At 52.9% G+C, this 21,606-nt stretch overlaps 2 protein-coding genes across 4 annotated transcripts in view; both read left to right on the top strand.

Moving 5' to 3' along the window:
• Positions 1–13,986, top strand: part of SLC7A8 (solute carrier family 7 member 8) — a 50,969-nt gene extending 36,983 nt beyond the window's left edge. For all 3 annotated transcript variants that reach the window (XM_001493818.7, XM_014733498.3, XM_003363550.5), the window contains 7 exons: positions 1,073–1,226; positions 1,818–1,941; positions 3,415–3,518; positions 7,779–7,875; positions 9,532–9,681; positions 11,207–11,384; positions 11,862–13,986. In XM_001493818.7, the coding sequence (XP_001493868.1) occupies positions 1,073–1,226; positions 1,818–1,941; positions 3,415–3,518; positions 7,779–7,875; positions 9,532–9,681; positions 11,207–11,384; positions 11,862–12,028 (974 nt within the window). In that variant the 3' untranslated portion in view covers positions 12,029–13,986. The remainder of the gene's footprint in view (positions 1–1,072; positions 1,227–1,817; positions 1,942–3,414; positions 3,519–7,778; positions 7,876–9,531; positions 9,682–11,206; positions 11,385–11,861) is intronic.
• A 4,929-nt stretch (positions 13,987–18,915) lies between these two features.
• Positions 18,916–21,161, top strand: CEBPE (CCAAT enhancer binding protein epsilon). Its single transcript, XM_001493841.7, has 2 exons — positions 18,916–20,013; positions 20,628–21,161. Exons 1-2 carry the CDS (start codon positions 19,504–19,506, stop codon positions 20,961–20,963), a joined length of 846 nt encoding a protein of 281 aa, XP_001493891.1. The 5' UTR covers positions 18,916–19,503; the 3' UTR covers positions 20,964–21,161.
• Positions 21,162–21,606: the final 445 nt, after the last annotated feature.

Here is a 21,606-nt window from a genome sequence, read left to right as displayed (position 1 = left end):
TTAAGTTCTTTAGAGGTCATACTGTTTTCAGGAATTTAGACTTAAGGTAATCACTGTGCTATCTTTTCAAAGATAGTGAGTTCCTCCTAATATGGTCCCAGTGCTTTCTCTTGATCACTTTAATGTCCTTGTTTCCTGTCCAAATGCTGGATTACAGAGGAACAAATCAAGTAGGGGCAGTTACTCTGCGTCTCATTACAACCTCAGTCAGCAGCTTTTCTTGAGGGCCCACTGTGTGTAGGACACTGTGCTCAGGGCTGGGAAATCAGTTTAAAAGCTCTTTGTTCACAGGCAGTCAACACTATGGAAAGAGAAGACCAAACACACACCTTAGAAAGAGACTGGAGGATATCAACAAAGAAAGCAAAACAAGCTTCAACTAATACAGCATTGTGGAAGCTTATGTTTGAGTGTTTGCTGTTTTTGATGCTTCCTTCATGAAAATGTACAAACTTAGATATCAGGGAAGGTGGTCAGGGGCCTGCCAGTGGCCCTAACCCTGTGTCTCCAAATCTCAGCAAGCCAGCTCGAACTTACCCTTCCCTGACCCTAACTCCCCCAGGCCTTCCCTTCCAAGTAACGTTGCCTTTTAAAGATTTTTTTTTTTTCCTTTTTCTCCCCAAAGCCCCCCGGTACATAGCTGTGTATTTTTAGTTGTGGGTCCTTCTAGTTGTGGCATGTGGGATGCCGCCTCAGCATGGCCTGACGAGCAGTGCCATGTCTGCACCTGGGATCCGAACCGGCAAAACCCTGGGCCACCAAAGTGGAGTGTGAGAACTTAACCACTCAGCCCCCGGGCCAGCCCCATGTTGCCTTTTAAAAGAGGAACATTCAGAACTGTGCTTTGAATCTGAACCCCCATTTGGACTCAAGGTTTTCAGGTTTTGGGGGTCCTGGACCTGTATTTCTCGGCTCCTTTTGGTCCCACTTCTCCAATACGTGGGGTTCACTGGAGACAAGACAAAAAGCTGGTCATTGCTGCAGGGAGGGGCGGTGACAGGGCCAGGCAGGCTAGTGGCTGCCAGGCCTCTGACCTGTCTCTCTGAGCAGCCTCCTGCCCCTGTGTCCACAGGAGAATACTTCTGGCTGGAGCCAAAGAATGCATTTGAGAATTTCCAGGAACCCGATATAGGCCTCATCGCACTGGCTTTCCTTCAGGGCTCCTTCGCCTACGGAGGCTGGAACTTTCTTAATTACGTGACTGAGGAACTTGTTGATCCCTACAAGTGAGTTGAAATAGCCCAGCTCTTCCTCTCTCCCTTGAAAGGGCACAGCACCCGCTACTAGAAAGGGGAGCTGGGAGTCCATGGGCCGCTTCTCCTCCCTTCTTCCCCCATTCTGACCAAGACCGGGTCTATCCTGAAGAAATAGTTCATTTCCCAGGAACTTAGACCATTTGCCATCTACTCTGCCAGGAGGAGAAAAATGATCCAGTGAGGTTAAAAGCTGGAAATGGTGCTGAGATAACACTGCTGCCTTAGAGCATGAAGTGCGCTCTGAGAGGTTTCCGGGCATCTTACTCATCTGTCTTGGGCAGGCTGCTCTTTGTGTTTGAGGCAGGGGGAAGGGTGCATTGTGGAGATTCTGGTCAGGAGGATCAACAGATGTGGAACATATTTCCCATCTAAGCTGTTTCATTTCCTTTAAATTATCTTACCCATATTGAGACAAAAATCTATCCCCAGGGCAAAGGAACATAACAGAAAGCTGCAAGGTCAGCTATGTGCAGAAGGGCAGACGCCCTCCCTGGACCCCGTGACCAGGCAGGCGGGCCCAGGTGCCAGGCCTTCCCCCTCTCACCTCCTCTCCCTCTACAGGAACCTTCCCAGAGCCATCTTCATCTCCATCCCACTGGTCACATTTGTGTATGTCTTTGCCAATATCGCTTATGTCACCGCAATGTCCCCCCAGGAGCTGCTGGCCTCAAACGCAGTCGCTGTGGTAAGAAATCCACTCATAGTCCCCCAAACCAGGATTGTTGACCTGGGCTTGCCTGCTTAGCCCCACTCACTTTTCCCTGACCCATGGATTTGTGGGGTTGGAAGTCCTCCCAAGTCCTCAGGGTGGAAATCGCACCTGCAAGTGCCTGGGAGTCAACTGGCAGCTGGGTCATAGTTAGAACGGCTCCAATGGCAGGACTGAGCAGTTGCCACAGAGACTGCATGGCCCACAAAGCCAAAATATTTACTGTCTGACCGTTTAGAGAAAAAGTTTGCCAACTCCTAATCTAGAACACTTCAAATGTGATGATCGTGTAAAGGAGACAGACTTCTCCTCAGGGAGACATAATCTTGCACAAGACGTGCCGTTTCTCTCTGCCTCCATTTTCTCCTCTGGAAATGGCGCGGTCTGACTCCTTCCCTCATCAGGGAAATGTGTGCCACTGGGCAGTGAGGAAGTAGGAGCAGTTTGTGCTCTCTGGGGAAAGAGGTCACACAGGTCCGAGGTATTGGAGTCCTTGACATCTGGGAGGGACCTGGGAGCTGGGCTGCTCCCTCACCTGGCTTCACCTGGGCCACGACGTCACCCTGCCAAACAGTGTTATCACTTGTCTTATCTCTGAAGACTGTAAAGAAATAGATGCCAGTGTCCCGTGGCAGCCTATTCCCAGAAGCACTAGCCTTCCCCTGCATGACGGCTATTCTGAACGCCCCCTCCCCTGGGTGCACTATGACTGTGTACTTGGTTCCGAGCATATAGAAAAGACTGGTCCCCTGGCTTTTATATTCCTTCAGTACATGAAGACCAGTCTATAGCTTCACCACCTTTTCTTTCTCAGCCTACATAGTGGCTTGTTCTTATCATTCCCCTCCGCCCCCAATATCATCTGTTTTTATGAATTTAGAAATTCTCACCCTATATTAGGATTCATTTCTATTTTACAGATGAGAAAGCTGAGGCTCAAAAATTAAGAACCTTGCTCAAGGTCTCACAGCTCCTAAGTGTTGGGCTAAGATTTGAGCCCCAACCTGCCTGAGTCGCCAGCATGTGTCCCTCCCTCTGCGGGGAAAGCGTACAATGCACGTGAGGCCTGTGCTCCCACAGCTGGCCTCCAGTCCTGGCCCTCCACTTCCTGGGTGTACGATCTTAGGCAAGCTACTTAATCACTTCGTGCCTCAGTTTCCTCATCCATAAATCAAGGATGACAAATGTTACTTTGGTATTATTATCGTTATTACCACTTACACTGTCTCCTTCAGTTAACCAGCCCCAAACACTTATGGAATCCCCACTGTGTAGTCATCACCCTGGGAAGTGCTGGTGCGGGAGGGGCCATCGCCATCCCTCCTCTGAGGGGCTTGGCCAGAGAGACTCAGCAAGTTTGGGGATGGGAGGGAGCATTCCCAGCAGGGACACGTAGGTGGGGAGTCGTAACCTCTCCTTTTCTGCTCACCCCCTTGTTTTCTCTCCCAGACTTTCGGAGAGAAGCTCCTAGGGGTCATGGCCTGGATCATGCCCATTTCCGTTGCCCTGTCCACATTTGGTGGAGTCAACGGGTCTCTTTTCACCTCCTCCCGGTGAGTGCTGTCTGGGCCCTTCCCCGGCTAGGGCCACTCTGCTGTGCATATCGCTCTGTGTATATGTGGGGGGCTTGTCTCCGTCAGCAAGGGTCTGTGTGGGCAGCTGGGTGGTAACCTTGCAGGGGGTGACTGCTCACGTGAGGGCGTGCGTGTGTCAGCGTGGACACAGAGGGGTGTGTGCTGCTCACGTGCTTACCGACGATGCGTGTGGCTTCACATGTAGTGGTGAGAAGCCCCTTCCCACCTCACTTCCATAGGAGCAGAGGGCTGAGGAGGCCCCAGGTGGCCTCACGCGGTCCCGGGTCAGGGACTGGTTGGCCGCAGAGCAATGTCTCAGCGGCAGCCCCCAAGCCCTTTTTCCATTTGCCTGGAAATAGGCTGTGCTGGCTAGAAAGGAACCCCCTCTGAAAGGGGGGACACAGGCCTGGGGCCTCTGGCTGGCCTCCCTTGAAAGTTCTAGGAGCAGACTGCAGGTGGAACAGGATCATCTCTGAGTGCCCTGTGGGGGCAGGCTCCTCCCTGCTCAGCAGACAGGCAGCTGTGGGAGGCCACCCATGAGCCTCCAGGAGAGGATGTGAAGTGAGAGAGGTGGGGAGGAGTGGAAGGAAAGCATTTGTCCAAAGCCCCGTGCCCCGCCCCAAAACTCTCAGGGAAGCCAGAAGCACAAGGGGGGCCGGGAGTCTCCCTATCCTGCCTCCACACATCCAGGAATCTGGCCCCTCCCTGCCGTCCCTTCTTGCTGTCTCCAGAATGGGCTGTCAGGCCAGCAGATGCTGGGTGATTGCCATTGATGTGGTTCAGGAGTCCTCCCAGAGCTCTTAGGAAGTTCCCCTGCCCCCAGGGCACTTGAAAGATACAGGAAAAGCGGTGAGTCCCTGAGTTCAGGTGCTTCCAAAGCCATCATCACATCAGGGAGGAGTTCTCATAAAATGACAAGGGAGGGCCTTGTTTTCAGGACCCAGGGCAGGAAAGAGGGAGTGTGGGTGTCCTTGGTACCCCAGGGCCCTACAACACTCACCCACAGGAACCTTGTGTGCGTGTTACACAGGAGCAGTGGCCACCTGGAGGCCCCAGCCGAGGGCGAGCGGTGGAAGAGCAGTGACCCATGAGGCTCTCTGGGATCTATTGGAGGACAGTCACTGGCTAGAGTCGCTTTAGAGTGGGGTTCGTCCCTCAGGCAGGCCAAGCAGTGGTCTGCATGCATGCGGTATAGCTGTGTGTGCATGCAGGAGACGGTGGCCATGGTGTGTTCGGCCTCTGATTCAGAGACACAGTCCACCCACCAGGCCTCTGCTCATCTTCCAGTTCCTTCCTTCCTTCCTCCTCCTTCCCTCCTTCTCTCTTCCTCTCTCTCAGTTTTTTGTGTTTTGGGGTATGGAGAGGATGACCCTTCCTGAGTAGTAGGAGTGTGTGTGTGGATGTGTGTCATGCTTAATGTCATTGTCTCTTTCATTGTCAGCTATCTGGGCAAAAATTGTCTCCTGGGAACTTGACACTTGCAAATGCTGTTGGGCCTGGACAGTTACACCTGGTCCTGGCTGCATGTGGAGGAGGGATTTGAATGTGAGACCCTGGCTATGTGCATGATGAGGCCCACAGAGCACCTGGGGTCAGTTGGGTGCATGAAGCTGCACTGTAGAGGGTGCCATGTGGCTGCATGAAACTAGTGACACTGGCCTAGGTACTTGATGATGGCAACCGATGGTGATGCTTACGGGTACTTGGGGCCATAACTGACTCCCACACTTCCGACAAGCTGCTGCTGTTAGCTCCACTCTTTCCCAAACACAAATTACAAAGTAAGTGCCTTTTTGTCCCCATTACACCATCCCCTTCCTCTCACCCCTGTAGGTGCTCCTTTCCCTACAAAATCTAAAGAAAAATCTAAATTTCTTTAGAGAAAAGAAAACATGGGGGCTGGCCCTGTGGCGCAGCAGTTAAGTTCGCACGTTCCGCTTCAGTGGCCCGGGGTTCGCTGGTTCAGATCCTGGCTGCGGACGTGGCACCGTTTGGCAAGCCATGCTGTGGTAGGCGTCCCACATATAAAGTAGAGGAAGATGGGCATGGATGTGAGCTCAGGGCTAGTCTTCCTCAGCAAAAAGAGGAGGATTGGCAGCAGATGTTAGCTCAGGGCTAATCCTCCTCAAAAAAAAAAAAAAAGGAAAAAATAAAAGAAAACATGGTCTCATTTGTACTAATACATAAATGACTCCTCGAAGCTTATAGTATTCTCTTTTTTCTCTAGAGAGAAAAGGGGAAGAAGGGCTGCTTTTTATGTTAAAATTTCTCTTTTTAAAAATGACTTTTAGGGGCTGGCTCCATGGCGGCATAGTGATTAAGTTCAGCATGGTCCACTTCAGTGGCCTGGGTTCATGGATTCGGATCCTGAGTGCAGACCCACACCACTTCTCAGCCATGCTGTGGCGGCTACCCATACATAAAGTAGAGGAAGACTGGCATAGATGTTAGCTCAGGGCTAATCTTCTTCAGCAAAAAAAATAAGACTTTTAAACATTAATATCCTGGTCATGATATTGTACTATATTTTTGCAATATGTTACCAATGGGAGAAACTGGATAAAAGATATATCTGATCGCTCTGTATTATTTCTCACAGCTGCATATGAATCTATGATTATCTCAAAATAAAAATTTTAGTTTTTTTAAAGTTAAAACATAATTTTTATTCTGATTATAAATTTTCTACTTTAGAATTTTTGAAATTTTTCTTTAAAGCCTAAGGAAGAAAATTTAAATTACCCCTAATGCCACTGCCCAGAGATAATCAGTTGGTATTTTAATGTATGTTTTTACATACCCATAAATAATTTTTAAATTGATTGGAATCATACTGTATGGAATCGTACAGCTTTATATCTTGCTTTTTTCATTTAATGTTATATTGTGAGCATGTTCTCATAAATCCGTTTTTTTCAAAAATATTATTATGGCTGCATAACATTCCATCTTATGGATATACCATAATTTATGTAATCAGTCTCTCACTTTTAGGCACTTAGGATACTTCCAATCTTTTTTTTTATCATCAGAATATCTTTGTATGTTCACCTTTCACTAACTGTTCATTTCTTTAGGATGACTTTTTGGGACTAGAATAAGTAGCTTAAGGATATAAATTTTTTCTTTTTTTAGAGGAAGATTAGCCCTGAGCTAACTGCTGCCAATCCTTCTCTTTTTGCTGAGGAAGACTGGCCCTGAGCTAACATCCGTGCCCATCTTCCTCTACTTTATATGTGGGACACCTACCACAGCATGGCTAGCCAAGTGGTGCCATGTCCGCACCCGGAATCCAAACCAGTGAACCCCAGGCTGCTGAAGCAGAACATGCGCACTTAACCGCTGTGCCACCCGGCCAGCCCCAGGATATAAATTTTTAGGGGTCGTCCCAGTGGCACAGTGGTTAAGTTCACACGTTCCACTTTGGCAGCCCAGGGTTCGCCAGTTCAGGTCCCGGTGCAGACCCAGCACTGCTTATCAAGCCATGCTGTGGCAGGCATCCCACATATAAAGTAGAGGAAGATAGGCACAGCTGTTAGCTCAGGGCCAGTCTTTCTCAAGAAAAAGGAAAAAGAAAAAGGATATAAATTTTTAGGTATAATTTACATACAATAAAATACACAGATTGTAAGTGTTCAGATTGATGAATTTTGACAATTGAGACAACCATGTGACCACCACCCAAAACAAGAAATAGAACATTTCCACATGTCCCCCAAGTTCCCACGGGTCCCTTTCTGGTCCACCAGCCATTCCCCACCCCCAGAAAAGCAACTACCTCCTGAGTAGGATGAGTGTTTTTATGGCTTTCCTTGTGCAGGTCAGTCCCCATGTCTCAAAGAACCTATAACCCTCGAGGATGGGGGAAGCACATTTTTAAAGGGATTAAGGCCTTAGGTAAAAGAGGGGCTGCTTCTGCCGCATTCTAGGCATTGCAAGAGACCCACAGAGTGACGGCACAATCATCAGTAACCCCAAGCCACCCAGACCACACTCAGGGTCTCCTCGAATGCAGGATCTATCCACTCATCCACTGGCTGCCTCTGGTCTGCCTGCACCTTGCACTTGTGAACGTGGGTCCTGTGACTAGGGGGCTGGAAGTGGCGCACCAGAAGGCAGGTGTCTTGTTGGAGGAAGGATGCTCCTGTGTGGGCATGGAAGAGGGAGCCTGGGCTGGGAGGGAGCTTCCTTGGGTGGCCGGTGGGCTATCCCAGGCTGACCTGCTTTTCTCTCTGCCAGGCTGTTCTTTGCTGGAGCCAGGGAGGGCCACCTCCCCAGCGTGTTGGCCATGATCCACGTGAAGCGTTGCACCCCAATCCCAGCCTTGCTCTTCACAGTAAGGGCCCCTCCCTCTGCCAGCCCTGCACACACCCTCCCTTTTGGTGCTTGCTCTGAGCTGGGAGTTCACACTTCCACACGTGCCCCTGTCACCCTCTGCTCTGCTCCTAGATTTCACTGGGTCTTAGATAATCTGGCAAATGGTGAACATGGTTTTATTAATGTCAAGAGATATGGCAAGGGGAGACTCCAAGTCCTGAAATACCTTAAGGCTCTCAGGCTGGCTCATTTCCATTCTCCCATCCTTTTGGGTCAGACCATGGTGGCTGCCTCAAGGTTCTACAACCTCACAAAGAACTTCTCCTCTCTCGGCTCCCCTGCATCTGTTGCCCCAGGGTTGCAATGTTAGGCCCCTGCTCCTGGATAATCACTGCACACCCCAACCCCTCCCCAGCCATCTTCTTGCTCCAGCAGGCTCTGCCCATCTCCTGGGAAACAACACTGAACAAATTCAGTGTGAAGGGCACACCAAATAAGGAAAATCATAAAGGAAGACTGGTAAACTGAAAATGGAGAAAAGGAAACTTGAGATGGAGGTAGAATGACCCTGGAGTAGAATCATTTAGAGAAGGCAAAAAGCAGCAGCAAAGACTTGTCCCCATTGAGTCTTTTGAGTTATTTTCTTTTCCTTCTGGATCCTGAACAAAACATTGACAATGACTTTGGTCCACTGGAGAAGCAGTTAGCCCAGGATAGTAGAGCTCTCGGGAGTCAATGGCATTCATTGTACAACGCTGGGGAATTTCAGAACATTCAGATAGAGGATGAAGGTCATCCTGCTTGGTTTGTTGTGAAGGCGACTGAAGAAGACTCAGTACTCCTAGTGGACCACAAACTACTTCTTAGCTTGAGCCATTTGCGGTACTATGACTGCAAGGCAAGTACAGTAAGAATCTGGCTTATTCATCCCTTAAAATCTCCTGGATTGTTTTCACATCAGATCTCACAGGAGAACTGAAACTTCTATCGGCCCTAACAAATTAGCAGAGGAAGAACATGGTTCCGAGAGAGCCACTGAGATGATTTTGAAGTTGGAAAGTGGACCCTATCAAGAAAACGTCACAGGGGCATTATGAGGGTTAAATGAGTTAATATTTGTAAAATGCTAAGAATAGGGCCCGGCACCTATTAAGTGCTATACAACTGTTAATGATATTTTTTAAAAAACAGAAAGAAAGAAAAGGAAGGAGGAAAAATAAATTAGATGACTCAGCCAGGAGAGAGGATGAGGGCAAGAATAAAGCCTTAATCTACAGTTAATAATCTTCCCTAAGGGATAATAAATGAAATTAGCTTGAGCTACAATCAAGGGAGAAATACAAACGAGACTGGGGCGGACATAGAGCCAGGTGCCGCCATTGTGACTAATCCAGTAGTTTACGGCCAGTATCTGTTCTGACTGGCTAGTGCCCATGCCATACCGGTGGTTAAGTATTTTGATTATCACCCCTGCAATAAGAAAAACTTCCTGGTAATGAAGGTGTTCGCAACGGTCTGGGTTACTAGGGGAGGCTGCAGAGTCTCCACTTTGAGACAGCCATTATAAAACAGCATCCTGGGCCTGAGGCCGGGGAGCAGCTCCCTAGCCTGCAAACAGCCCCGCCAGTCTCTCAATACCTTTCTGATCACTGATGAGCGTCTCCCCTCCCCTCAGTGCATCTCCACCCTGCTGATGCTGGTCACCAGCGACATGTACACACTCATCAACTACGTGGGCTTCATCAACTACCTCTTCTACGGGGTCACAGTTGCTGGACAGATAGTTCTTCGCTGGAAGAAGCCCAACATGCCCCGTCCCATCAAGGTTTGAGCACCTCCCTTGGGGTTCCCTTCCTCTACTGCTTCTAGGCGCAGATCAGATTTTTAATCCACCTCGTTCTCAGCTGCTGGCCAGAGGTCATCATCTGTATGATGGTAGCAGACCCTTTGGGCAGCAAGGGCCATGTGTGAATGGGGCGGCCACTGCCATTCTCCACTGGGGATGGGACCAGAGTAAATTGCAGCTAGAGGAATAAATTAGATTAAATGATATTTTCATCACATCATTCCTTTGTTTCCTAAGACTCTGTCTTAAACTCCAGCTCCCTTATCTCTCCAGCATTTCCCTGGACCCTCTAGTTTGGCCGGTCTCCTTCCTGTCCCTCAGGGACCTGGGTTCATTGTGCTGTGTCTCCATCCCAGAATGAGTTTCCTCCTCCCATCTACCTATCCACATGATAGCCCTTTTCCACATGGGCCTCAAGCATCTCCTCTTCCTTGAAGCTTCCAGTCCACTCCAGCCCTCCATGAGCCACCTTTTTAAACTATTATGGCCCTGCACATAGAGAGTGCCCAGTGAACTTATTGATTGCTATAAGAAATAACTTTGTGATGGGAATGGGTGGGATTGCTCAGAACGAACTATGCTAGAGTACTATGCATTCTGCAAATTAGAAGACTAGAGTATAGCTCTGAGCTGTTTGAATAATCCTATTCTGGAAACAGAGGGAGACTAGATACTTCTAGAAGATTCTTCCAGCTGAAGAATCAAGGGCTCTCCAAATCTGTTTTCCAATGCCACTTTCCTACCACTCTTAGAAAGCCTGCTGAGGGAAAGAGGTGGTAGAATAACCCCATCTCCCCATCACATGCACATCCTCTGAGAGGAGAAGACGAGGAGGAGAAAGGCAGCTGAATAGAGAGCCTTGAGTTCTCTGCTGAGAACTCCCCACTGTGCTCAACAAGAAGGGATGAAGCCCATAGTGCTGATGCTTCCTTCTGAAGTAAAGTCAAGGCCCTGGGCTGCCTTATTCTGTGCCAGGCTTCCTGATTCTCCTGGTCTTGGCAGATTTATCTTCTTAAATTGCTTAAGAGAAACAAACTGAGTGAAAGGAATGGATATTTGTCACGTTGTGCCCTGAAGGCTCCGCCTAAAGGTGGGTGAGGGGCGGGGAGCCTGACCGACCCAGGTCCTTTCCTTAGTGCCCCTCACTCATTTCTCCAGCTCTCCTCCACCCCTACCAATATACTGGCAAGCGATGAAGCCCCACGGGCTTCTCTGGCTGTCGCAGGCACATGGCGTGGATGACGAGGCCTTGTTTGATCTCGCCCGGGAGGGAGGAGATGGGCGATGAGGTTAACCCCTCCTCTTCTGGTCCCATTGCCCAAATTCACCAACATTTGTTGATACAGCCTTACCCCCATCAGGGCTCGGAATGTGAGAGCCACAGAGCTGAGGGAAGGCCAGCCTTTGCCCTCAAATATGCTTCCCTGGGGGTGAAGAAGATGAAGGATGCCCTGATCCTGGGGGCCGAGGGGTCCACACAGCTAACAGTGCCTCTGCTCCACAGATCAGCCTACTGTTCCCCATCATCTACTTGCTGTTCTGGGCCTTCCTGCTGGTCTTCAGCCTGTGGTCGGAGCCCGTGGTGTGTGGCATTGGCCTGGCAATCATGCTGACAGGAGTGCCAGTCTATTTCCTGGGTGTTTACTGGCAACACAAGCCCAAGTGTTTCAATGACTTCATTGGTGAGTCGAAGGCTCTGGGTGGCTGGAGGGCCTCCTGGTCTGGGATACAGTGGTCAGCAGTCCTGAGCCCACCAGGATCAGGAGGCCTAGGCTGGTCCACAGAGCTCTGAAGGAGTCGGGGGCAGGTGCCTTCCCAGAGACCTCTGAGGAGAGAAGACCTGTCGTTTCCACACAGACCTTAGACCTGTAAGCACAGGCAACTTGAGAGCCATCCTGCAGGAGCTGCCTAGGCTGGGTGGAGACCAGGGGAGACCCTGGAATTGGTGCTCAGTGTGTGCGGGGAAGGTGGAAGACTGGGGCCTTGATGAGAAGGGGCAGCCAGCAAACAGGCCCAGAGACACAGGAGGCAGGGGAGGTGGCTTCTCCTGGAAAAGGAGTCTCCTAAAGGCAGGAGAGCTGGGAAGGGCCATGGCCTGGTCAGCCAGGTTGGTGGGATGCTCAGCACTGACCGAGTTTCTGTGTCACCTCCTTCCACAGAGTTGCTAACCCTGGTGAGCCAGAAGCTGTGTGTGGTTGTGTACCCCGAGGCGGAGGGGACCTCGGGGACAAAGGAGATAAATGAGGATGTGGAGGAGCAGCGGCAGCCCATCTACCAAGACACTCTCTCTAAGGACAAGGACTCAGTGGAGCAGCCCCAGCCCTGAGGACCACCAAGCCCTCTCAGCTGCCTCCTCCTTCCTTCATCCCCCTTTCTGCCCTCTTTCCCTGCCTGTGTCCTCCCTACACACACACACACACACACACACACACACACACACACCCCTCTGCTTCTGTCAAGCAGGGGCAGGACCTGGGTGTGAGTGGTGAGAAACTATAAACGAAGACACTGACATTTGTACCCAAAGAACCAGCCTCTCGCCCCCAGGGCCTGTGTCCAAAGGGCTGCCCATGCTGGAGCTTTAGAGGAGAGTGGAGCTGCAGGGGCGCCCCCTACAGGCCCTCCCCTAGGCCCACACCCTCAGTTGCCTCCTTTGGAACCTGAGTGCAGTACTGCCTTCCCTCCCCAATCCTGAGCGCAAGGGAGCCTCAACTCCAAGAGGAATGGCAGCAACAGTGAGTCGGTTACGGAGGAACGGGAGGGACGGACTTGAGCAAATCTGTCACCATTATAGGTCAGCTAGAGAGACCCAAATCCCCCTCCCTTCCCTAGAGGCCCAAGAAATTAGAGGCGATACTTCTCTCTGCATCTTCCCCACCCCACCCAGCCATACCTCCACCCACCCCAGCCTGGGCTCCCTGTTCAGAGTAAGGTTCCTGTCAGGAGGTCACCCCCCAGTGAGCCAAGGACCAACAGCAGGGGAACTGCCCTCTCTGCTACCCCCAAGCCAGGCCTGTGGAAGATCCCATCCATGGGGAAAGGCTCAGATTGCAGAAACCCAGCCCTGCCCCTGCCTCCTGCATCCTGCCCCCAACTCGGTGCCAAAGCTTTCTGAAGCCAGCTTCTTATTTTCTATGTAGTGGACATTTCTCTCCTAATGACAAAGCCGCTCAGCTCCCCCTCCCTCCACACCCCCATGGGAAGGAGCCGGTCCCCCTGTCCTCTCTGCAGCTAAGCCCTCCCACCCCACGCAGCAGCACTGCCGCCAGCCCCCTCCTGCCCTTTATTACCTCCTCTCTGGACCTTAGCTCTGGACCCACCACCCTGTGTGAAGGCTCCCCAGCCCTTCAGGCCTGAAACTGAAGCCAAATCCGCCTTAAGTCGCCTCCCATCCAAGAACTGGACCTAAAAATACTCCCTTATTTCTAACCCTCAGGACCTTCCCGGGAGGGAGCTTTCCCGCCTCCCCGAGGTGCCCATCCCGTAACCTCAGACTGTTTGGGGAGAAATTGTATTCTGAAGGCCAGTTCCTCCCCACCACCACCACCTGCTCAGATAACCCCTTCCTCCTTCTGGCCCCACCACTGTCCTGTCTTCAGATAGCCTCCAGGGCAGGAGCAGAAGTCACCCACTTTGGGGGTTCTTGGTCGTTCTCCATGTGGACACCTCACCCTCCTGCAGGCACAGGCCGCCTTTCCCTGTGCTCCAAAGGAGGGTGCCACAGTTTGCCCTAGGCCTTGCAGCACACCCGCCCCCGTCCCCCCATCCCCCCAGCCACACCTGCTGTGCTATGGACTAAGATCCTTTTATCCCAAAGCTATCATCCTGTCTGCTTAAACTGGAATACCAGGGAGCCCTCCTGGCCTGCTCAGGCCTCCCAGCTTCCCGCCCCGATGCTGACCCCGCGCGCTGGTGAGATGCCAGGTCTGGTCCATGTTAAGGTCCCTTCAGAGTGGACTCCAGGCAGGCTGGGGCTGGCCCCTGGAGGGTCAGGGGACCATCCTCTTGTTCCCTCATCTCATTCCTCCAACTTCCTCCCTTCCTTCCATTATTGTTTTTTTGTAAAGTGAATGCCTTACTTTTTGGATAAATATTTTTGAAGCTGGCATTTCTATTTCTTTTGGATTTTTTAATGTAAGTTTGTTTTGCGGCAGGGGTGGGGGTTCTACATGGATAATAATCTGTCTTTGAGTTGGTTTCAGTTTTAGAGGGGTTTTTTGGTTTGTTTTTTGGAGGGTTTTTGTTTTTTTCTTTTAATGTAATAAAATTTAAAATGGAAATAAAGTTGGTGTTGATAATTCAATGACCCTCTGAGACAGAGTCGCTGCGCATTTCCTGTCTCCCTCAGGAGGACTTTGGTTCCCAGGTTCCTTCCAGGATGGCATTCCTCAGGGCCCTCCCTCTGCCCTAGGGACCCAGTGACAGCACTTCAAACAGCTACCTCTTGTTTTGAACCAAAAACTTCCATTTCTTCTGTGAAGTCACAAAGTGTTAGTAAATTCCCGCTCTGTGCACTGTGCTGAGAGCCCACAGACTAGCTGGGAGGCAGAAACTCGTCCCTTCCCACAGTGGGACCGGGGGCGACGAGGGGGCAGCACCAGGCTGAGTGGAGGGAAGTGAAGGCAGAGGTGGTCCCCCAAGACCCGTCAGCAAAGGTTTCTGGTGCCAGGACCGCGGAGCTGAATGGGAAAGGAAGGGAGGGGCTGAGCCTGTGGAAAGACGCTGAGGGCTCTTAGGAGAGCACCCAGCTGGGTCCACAGGGCTTGATGGGAGGGCCTGGGAGGTGAGGTGGGCGGTGCAGAGCCTTCCAGAGGAAGATCCTTAGGTGCAAGACTAGGACGACAAGGGAGGAAGTAGTTAAGGTGGGGACAAGTCCCACCTGGTGCTTTGGGATAATCGCTGGAGGAAGTGGAAGGGATTAGCCCCAGGCCTTGCTTGGAGTACCTCGTTGGTGGGCAGCCCTCTCTGCAGGCTGCCTGTCCTGGGACGGCATCAGTCCAGAGCCAGCACTGCTGACAGACGTGGCAGGAGGGGTGTTAAGACATCACCCTCCACCGACTGGGACACCGTGAGGACACAGGCAGGCAAGACACTTCCACTCCTGGCCTGGCCTGGCCCCAACCTTCCTGCTTTGTGGCTGGTGTTCTTCTAGACTGAGGCTGGAGGCTAGCCATTCACAGGGGCACAGATACTTGACTCTGAGTCCCAGGTCGGCCACTGAACAGCTGTGTGTCCTTGGGCAAGTCACTTCGTCTATTTAGCACTTTTAGAGAGGAAAAAAAGAGAGTTGAACCTAATCTCAAAGCGTTCCTCAATCTCCCAGTCCAAAAAGAGCAAGGGCAGAACTGGGCAGAGCCAGTCCCGTGCAAGAGGCCCTCCTCTCCCCAACATCCACCCTTTGGGACCCCTCTTCCCTACACACACTTTCCTGTCCCTGGGCTGCCCCAGGTCTGGTCGATGAGGCCCCATTCTGGCAAGTCCAGCCCTCCCGCCCCAATCCCCTCTCACTCCTTGGAGACACCTGTCCCTGGCGCCCCTCCCTCTCTCTGTAAGGTGACACTTGCTGATCTTTTTAACCTGGTCAAACGGGCAAATGTGGGTTTCTTCCTGGGCAACATGCATTTATTTTTAACCTGGGCCTTTACCCTGACTTCACCCTGTCAGTCACTTTAACACTAGGAATTCACATGCTTAGACCTCGGGGAATTTGGGAGCCTTTTGGACGTCACTGATATCATAGCTGCTTAAGCATTCATTTATTAATATAGTCACACAACAAATCTTTTTATAACCATGCGTCCAAGGGTTTTGTGGTATGCTGTAGGAATAGCGAACTTATCCCTGAATTTTCCAAATCCACACAGGCTTCAAATATTCTGTTCCATTGTCTCCATAAGAATATTCATTCATAGGGGCTGGCCCCGTGGCCGAGTGGTTGGGTTCGCGCGCTCCGCTGCAGGCAGCCCAGTGTTTCGTTGGTTCGGATCCTGGGCGCGGACATGGCACTGCTCATCGGGCCACGCTGAGGCGGCGTCCCACGTACCACAGCTGGAGGAACCCACAACAGGAAATATACAACTATGTACTGGGGGGCTTTGGGGAGAAAAAAGGAGGAAATAAAAAATCTTTAAAAAAAAAAAAAAAAAAAAAAAAAAAAAAAAGAATATTCATTCATGTCATGCCACCTGGCCTTATTTATTTGTTTATTTTTTTGAGGAAGATTAGCCCTGAGCTAACATCTGCTGCCAATCCTCCTCCTTTTGCTGAGGAAGACTGGCCCTGAGCTAACATCCGTGCTCATCTTCCTCCACTTTATATGTGGGATGCCTACCATAGCATGGCTTGCCAAGCAGTGCCATCCATGTCCGCACCGGGAGCCCAACCGGCGAACCCCAGGCAGCTGAAAAGGAACGTGCAAACTTAACCGCTGAGCCACCAGGCCAGCCCCCTGCCTGTCCTTCATTTTAATTCAGGCAATATGGTGACAATGGCTGAAGAGGTCCAAATGATGTATCTGACCCTACCTTCAAGGAGCAAGTCATCTGCATGGAAAAGACGGCAAGCCTGCCTGTGGCATACACGTGTGCACTTCGTGGCATCACTGACTGCCTAGTCCGGCTGGTCTGAACCTGCCGGATCCCCAGAGTCTGTGCAGGGCTGGTACCTACGTGCCCAGAAATGCTTGGCAGGGGCCAGCCTGTGGCGTAGTGGTTAAGTTTGTGTGCTCCGCTTCCACGGCGGCCAAGGGGTGGGGGGGGCCCACAGGTTCCACCTTGTGTCAAGCTACGCACTGCTCATCAAGCCATGCTGAGGCAGATGTCCCACATGTAAAAGGGAGGAAGATGGGCACAAATGTTAGCTCAGGACCACTCTTCCTCAGCAAAACGAGGAGGACTGGCAGGGTATATGAGCTCAGGGCTAATCTTCCTCAAAAAAAAAAAAAAAAAGCTTGTCAAATTGAGGCCTCAGAGGAGACTGCAGAGTGTACCTGCTTAGGAGACACACATAAACTGCAATGGGCAGTCAGAGGAAGGGCGGAAGGAGACTGAACATTACTGAGACCAGTTGCTTTCCGTATATTCTCTTATTCACAGTTTAATTAAACGACCTGACAAAGTACGCATTACTACTGCCATGTTACATGTAAGATTAAGTAACTTGCCCAAGGTCACGGGGCTAGTAAGCGACAGGGCCGCCGCCAGACTCCTCGGTTACTGGGAAACGCTGATGTCAGCGCGCCAGCAACGTCAGCCACCAGCCTGGAGGTGAGGGGCCGAGATCGCTTATCTCCATGGTCGAGCTGTCGTCTGACTTTTCATTTCCTGCCGCTCTATTTGCACACCTCCCTGCTTCCGCCAGCGCCCCTTCACTGTTGACGCAGTCTCCCCATCCCCAGGGTGGATGACTGAGGGCACAAAAGGCTCTCTGAGTTACACAGCTCCTCCTCTCCCTATCCCTTCTTGCCTGGGGGTTTCAAGAACTAGGCCACTGCCCTTTCCCCCAAGATCAACAGCACATCCTTGGATGACCTTGAGCGGCTCGGCCTCTTAGCCTGTTTTCCTCCATTATATGGCAGGAATAAAAATACCGTCTGTTTTGCTTACCTTCCAACTTAACTCACAGGGAAATGGTCAGCATGGAAAAGTGTACGTCTCAATTATTGGAAAAGCATAACACTAGAAAATGCCAGGCCTTAACCATCATCGCTATTTCAAAGTCGGGGAGGGGATAGAATTTCTCCTCACTGAGACAAGCCTCTGGCCCCAGTCCTCTCAGCCTGTCCACTCTCTGTGTAACATCCCGGCCATGCTTCCTCTTCCTCCTTGCAGAGGCCCAGCCCTGTCTGGCCGGAGCCAGAGCTATGGGAGGCTGCCCTCTGCAGTCCACTCCATTCCTGACCACAGCAGCGCCTCACTACCTGAATTTTGGACCAATATTGCCACCTGGTGGTCAAAAAAGGCACTGCCATCAAACAAGTACCTCAGCTCTGGTACCTGTTTGCCACAGGGTCCTTTGAAATGGGGAGAAGGCAGAAATCTCCCCATCTGGTTCCTGAGATCTGTCTCTGGGATCCTCACAGATCTATCCACGCCAGGTCAGGGCTCTCAGAGGAAGTAGCTCAGGCCCTGCATAGAGAGCTCCTGGGGTGGGTGTGGGAGTAGGGATGGAGGGAGGAAGGAGGATGCTAACTAGAGGGGGGACTTGCCTGACTGGTAGGCAGGCCCGTTCACATTTGCAGACTTTATTTTAGTGTTCAACACCGCACATATCCCCTCTGCATCTGCCCCACTGGGGCCCAGCCTTGGTGAGCCAGACATAAAACCTACTGGCCTCCACAGGGTACTCACAGCATTTGCTGGTGATAAAAGAGCCAGTGACACTTTTCTAGGTGTCCTTTCCTTTTCACTGGACCTCGAGTCCCTTTTGTAGATGAAACTCGACAGGTAAAAGCAGAGCCACAGCTCGTGCCTCTGATGGGAGGGAGTAGGGGTTCCCTGAAGCAAAAGAAAAGGGAAGGAGGGAGGGGGCCCAGCATGAGAGCCAAAGTGCAGAGCAAGCCCTGCGCTTCTCCTGGAGACCCTGAAACAGAGCTCCAGGAAGAGGTGATGACAAAAGAGAAGCCTTCTCAAGCCTCACAAGAGGAAGTGGACCAAGAGACATGCATCGAGGTCAGAGAACGGCTGTGCAGAAGGCCGTGCAAGCTAAGCTGCAGGGTGCCCGAGCCCTGCAGCCCGGGGCACAGGAAATCAGGCAGAGCCTCAGGACTAGAGTGGGGCAGAGTGCCAGCTTGAGGCTCTGGCACTGCAGGGCAGCTGGAAGAGAGAGGCGCTGGGGCCACCAGAGGAGTGTGGCTGTCAGTTCCAGCGGCAGCAGGCTGCCTGGGCCTGAGGCACAGGGCCCAAGTCCTGACCATGTGCCCTAGCCAAGCCCAGGCAGTCAGGGACAGTGCCAGGCTGCTAGAACTGGCCAGGGCTGGGAACATGTGAGGGTTTGGGCTATGGCACAGACCCTGTGCAAACCCCTAACAAATAAGCATGCTCTGCACCACGGTACAGGCCCCCTTGTATGGCTTGGTCCAGAACCTTCACTACTTCCTAAACCCCTCAAAAAACAACCCCTGGCCTGCACCCAGGAGAATGCCCTTGGAGGTGGGGCTACAAAAGGAACTCACTGCCCCTGGGGTTAGGTGGAGCCCTGCACTGCAGGGGACCCAGAGGGAGGCGTGTCAAGGGAGGAGCTCAGATCAGGCTGGGGGTCGGCACTGGAAGAGGGTGTTCTCTGTTCATTCTGACTTGGCACCTCATTCTGCACAGAACTTTTTGGAACTCCGAGGGAGGAGGACACTCAGAGTGAGGTGTTGCCCTCAGCGAGGACTCTGGAATCCCCTGGACTCAACGGGGAGGGGGAGGCATTCCCAGAAGCATCAGCTCCTGGGCTTCTCAGAACCCTGCCTGGGACCCTGAGCGAAGAATGCCCCCAACTGCTAAATAGGCTAGGGGCCCCATTGCTCTCAGGTCTGCATCCCTTCCTCCGGGGTGTGCCCTGCCCCTCCCTGAGTCACCCCAGGGAGAGAGGAGAAAAAAGGGAAGAGAAAAGAAGCATTGACTACAGAGGAAGGAAAAGGAAACAGCAGAGGAGGGAGGAGAGAGGCCACGCAGGAGTGGGTGACCGAGGAGTTCCGAGAGGGCAGATCTAGGGCAGATCTAGGGCAGGGGAGATCGAGAGAGGGCAGGCCGAGCATCCCCAAGGCTGCCCCGAGAGCAGGGCGGCGGGGGCGGGGAGCCCAGGGGGCGGGCCAGCATGTCCCACGGGACCTACTACGAGTGTGAGCCCCGGGCTGGCCAGCAGCCACTGGAGTTCTCAGGGGGCCGAGCGGGCCCCGGGGAACTGGGGGACATGTGTGAGCATGAGGCCTCCATCGACCTCTCCGCCTACATCGAGTCTGGGGAGGAGCAGCTCCTCTCTGACCTCTTCGCTGTGAAGCCGGCACCTGAGGCCCGAGGCCTTAAGGGATCTGGGACCCCCGCCTTCCCCCACTACCTGCCGCCTGACCCGAGGCCCTTCGCCTACCCCCCACATACCTTCGGCCCTGACAGGAAGGCTTTGGGGCCTGGCATCTACAGCAGCCCAGGGAACTACGACCCCAGGGCTGTGGCCGTGAAGGAGGAGCCTCGGGGGCCTGAGGGCAGCCGGGGGGCCAGCCGCAGTGGCTACAATCCTCTGCAGTACCAAGTGGCACACTGTGGGCAGACGGCCATGCACCTGCCGCCAGCCCTGGCAGCACCCAGCCAGCCCCTGCGCGTCCTCAAGGTAAGAACACGTCAATTCTCCTCCCTGCCACCCAGGGGCTGGAGAGAGGCCCGTGTGGATGGCGGGTCCCTGAGCTCCCCGCTTCCGCTAACGGGTCTGTGTTTGGTGTTGCTCTGTGCAATCACCCACCCCGAAGCCCTCCGTGCTTGCCAGCCAACCATGACCCTCTTTGCTTCTCTGTGAATTCACTCCCACCCCGAACCCCACCCTGTGGCTGGAATCCAGCGTGCCCTGCAGCCCCTGTGGCCAGCTGACCTGCCCAGACCTCTGGCCCCCTACCAGCTTCTCTGCTGCCCACCAGCACCCTCCTCTTGCTTCTCTGCCGCCTGCTTCTAGAAGAGGAAATGCCTGCTGATCGTAGAACCAGAGACGCAAGATAGATTGAAGGAAAGTGTCCTCAGAGAGTGGGGGAACATGATAGGGAGTTTGGGTCAGAGCAGAGGACCCTCTGCATCTGGCAGGGCAATGACTGTCCTGACTGGGAACCAGGAGCTGCTCTGAACCCCATATCCCTCTGAGGCCCAAAGAATGCTCTGGCTGCTGGGATTCCTGCCCCGGCTCCACTCTGCTTGCCGGCCGGCCCTCACCTCCTCCCTCTGTGCCTTCCCCTCCAGGCCCCTTTGGCCGCTGCTGCGCCGCCCTGCAGCCCCCTCCTCAAAGCGCCCTCCCCAGCCGGCCCCTCGCACAAGGGCAAGAAGGCAGTGAACAAGGACAGCCTGGAGTACCGGCTGCGGCGGGAGCGCAACAACATCGCCGTGCGCAAGAGCCGGGACAAGGCCAAGAGGCGCATTCTGGAGACGCAGCAGAAGGTGCTGGAATACATGGCAGAGAACGAGCGGCTCCGCAGCCGCGTGGAGCAGCTGACTCAGGAGCTGGACACCCTTCGCAACCTTTTCCGCCAGATCCCCGAGGCCGCCAACCTCATCAAGGGCGTGGGGGGCTGCAGCTGAGCCTGGCTGGCAGACTGTGGGCACCAGCCCTCTGGTGGCCCCCCTATCCTGCTTGGGTCCTAGAGCCCCTCACAGACCAAGCCTGAGACATGGACATGGACAAATGGCAGTGGGTGGAGGGAGGAGGGCAGGCCCCAGAGTGATGATTCCGTGGCTGAATAAAATTGCACTATGACTGGGTGCTGGGGTTGTACACTGGGCCTGTGTGTGTGTGTGTGTGTGTGTGTGTGTGTGTGTGTGTCTGTCTGTCTGTCTGTTTGCCTGTGAGGCACGGGGGACTCCAAGGGCAGGGAATGCATGTGGCTAGGTCTACATATTTGTTGATACCATGCCCAAGTGAATATTCCCAAATATTCAGCAGACACGCAGCCCATAGCTCTCCCCCCACCACACCACATGGCCTTATCATGTGTCTGTCACTCTGCTCTTCTCTTCTCCTACCCCCCTCCCACCCGGCCCACTCTGTCCTTCTGGACACTGAAGGCATCCCCACCTCCGCCCCCCCACAGGACCTGGAGTGGCCTCTGGACACTCTCCTAACAGGTCTGTGGCTTTCAGGGAGACCCCAGCACCAGCCAATCTTTCATGCCCAGGTCTGCTGACCCCCAGCCCTGCCCTCTCTCACCTTGAGGTATAGGTCTGG

Source organism: Equus caballus, chromosome 1 (genome assembly GCF_041296265.1).
Source record: "Equus caballus isolate H_3958 breed thoroughbred chromosome 1, TB-T2T, whole genome shotgun sequence".
In the NCBI taxonomy this organism is placed as follows: domain Eukaryota; kingdom Metazoa; phylum Chordata; class Mammalia; order Perissodactyla; family Equidae; genus Equus; species Equus caballus.
Note: the sequence above shows the minus strand (reverse complement) of the source record. Positions and strands in the feature narration are given on the sequence as shown.

What these genes read in the sequence shown, in the direction of transcription:
- CEBPE (XM_001493841.7), top strand. Translation starts at nt 19,504, where the DNA reads ATGTCCCACGGGACCTACTACGAGTGTGAGCCCCGGGCTGGCCAGCAG. An exon ending in AGCCCCTGCGCGTCCTCAAG is followed by an intron (nt 20,014 to 20,627) that starts GTAAGAACACGT and finishes CTTCCCCTCCAG; the next exon opens with GCCCCTTTGGCCGCTGCTGC.